Below are 1,463 nucleotides of genomic sequence, written 5' to 3'. Positions count from 1 at the left end.
GGAGAACGTGCACCCGGCCGAGGCCCTTCCGAACTCACTGCACATCCGTGCACGTGGCCCACCCACCCCCAACGGTGGCAGCAGCGGATCCCCGCAGGACACTTAGCACGGCGCCCGGCACGGCCCCTCGTTACTGCTGTTGCAAGGACGTGGGCACCGCTCTCCCCGAGGAGGAGCCCGGCCGCCTGGTTCTGGCCCGTTGGGAAGACCCTCTGGATCGCTGGGTTTCCAAGTCAGAACGGGGGACACCCCCCACCCCCCGCGGCCAGTCTGGCGAGTAGGACGGTGCTTGTGCAGACAGGGGGCAGGGGATGTACACTTGGGGGGACCTTAAACATCCTGAGGTGGAGTCCCCTGTCCCTGCGGACGGCCCTTTGCCATCCAACCTGGGCTCTGAGTCCAGAAACTGTAGGGCCACTGAGTCACGGTGAGTCTCGGGGCTGAGAACGAGCTTCCTGACCCGAGTCACTTCCAGCAGAGCCTCCAGGAAGAGACGCACAGGAGGAAGAGGAGGAGAGCCAGGTCCCTGGGAGGAAGGCCCCCATGTGGCTTGTTGCCTGGACGCCACAGCCCGGGGGTAAAGGCCGCCTGGGGATGGAGGCTCCAGACCAGCCCCGTCCTCCCCCCTGACTCCACTCCAGCGCCGAGTCGCCATGTGCCACACCAGCTGCTCCACCGGCTGCCAGCCGGCCTGCTGTGTGCCCAGCCCCTGCCAGGCGGCCTGCTGTGTGCCCAGCCCCTGCCAGGCAGCCTGCTGTGTGCCCAGATCCTGCCAGACATCCTACTGTGTGCCCAGCCCCTGCCAGGCATCCTGCTGTCTGCCCAGCCCAGCCCCTGCCAGGTGGCCTGCTGTGTACCCAGCTCCTGCCAGACATCCTACTGTGTGCCCAGCCCCTGCCAGGCGGCCTGCTGTGTGCCCAGCCCAGCCCCTGCCAGGTGGCCTGCTGTGTGCCCGTGGGCTGCAAGCCCGTTGTGTGCGTGGGCCCCTCCTGCCAGTCCTCCGGGTGCTGCCGGCCCTCCTGCCCCACCCTGGTCCTCAGGCCTGCTGCCTGCGGCACCCCTAGCTGCTGCTAGCACACGGCCTCCTGGGACCCCCTCCGAGGGATCGGAAGCAGCTGCTCTGTGAGCTCCTACCAGGCAGACGTCGTCCACTGCAGACCTTCCGGACCCGCCCAGACCACCTCACAGCCAAGCCCTTGATCCCCTCTAGCCAAGCGGAGAGAGTCACCCCCGGGGTCCCCTGACCCGAGCCTGGGTCGCCCACACAGCACCTGGCCTGGCTGGTGCGCATGCCCCGGCTCTGCAGCCACCAGCACTGAGGTCTAACAAATCCCAGAGCGCGTGTGAAGCCCACCCGAGCGTGAGCGGTGTCGTCCTTCTGGGCCTTCCCTAAACCGCTTCCTCCAGGGGTTCTGGAAAGTTCCTTCTGCAGAGAAGCTGTGGGTCACCAGGTGGCCGTGCCC

General features: G+C 67.5%; 1 protein-coding gene across 1 annotated transcript; it reads left to right on the top strand.

Annotated features, from left to right (window-relative positions):
• Positions 1–653: 653 nt before the first annotated feature.
• Positions 654–1,074, top strand: LOC115284721 (keratin-associated protein 12-1-like). The gene is made up of 2 exons (XM_029931214.1): positions 654–806; positions 937–1,074. The coding sequence occupies exons 1-2, from the start codon at positions 654–656 to the stop codon at positions 1,072–1,074; spliced, it is 291 nt and encodes a 96-aa protein (XP_029787074.1).
• Positions 1,075–1,463: the final 389 nt, after the last annotated feature.

The sequence above is a fragment of the Suricata suricatta genome, unplaced genomic scaffold (genome assembly GCF_006229205.1).
Source record: "Suricata suricatta isolate VVHF042 unplaced genomic scaffold, meerkat_22Aug2017_6uvM2_HiC HiC_scaffold_170, whole genome shotgun sequence".
Taxonomy (NCBI): Eukaryota; Metazoa; Chordata; class Mammalia; order Carnivora; family Herpestidae; genus Suricata; species Suricata suricatta.
Note: the sequence above shows the minus strand (reverse complement) of the source record. Positions and strands in the feature narration are given on the sequence as shown.

Bases quoted from the DNA above. Each gene is read 5' to 3' on its own strand.
- LOC115284721 (XM_029931214.1), top strand. From the start codon at position 654: ATGTGCCACACCAGCTGCTCCACCGGCTGCCAGCCGGCCTGCTGTGTG. The intron at 807-936 runs GCATCCTGCTGT...AGCCCCTGCCAG, and splicing joins GTGTGCCCAGCCCCTGCCAG to GTGGCCTGCTGTGTGCCCGT.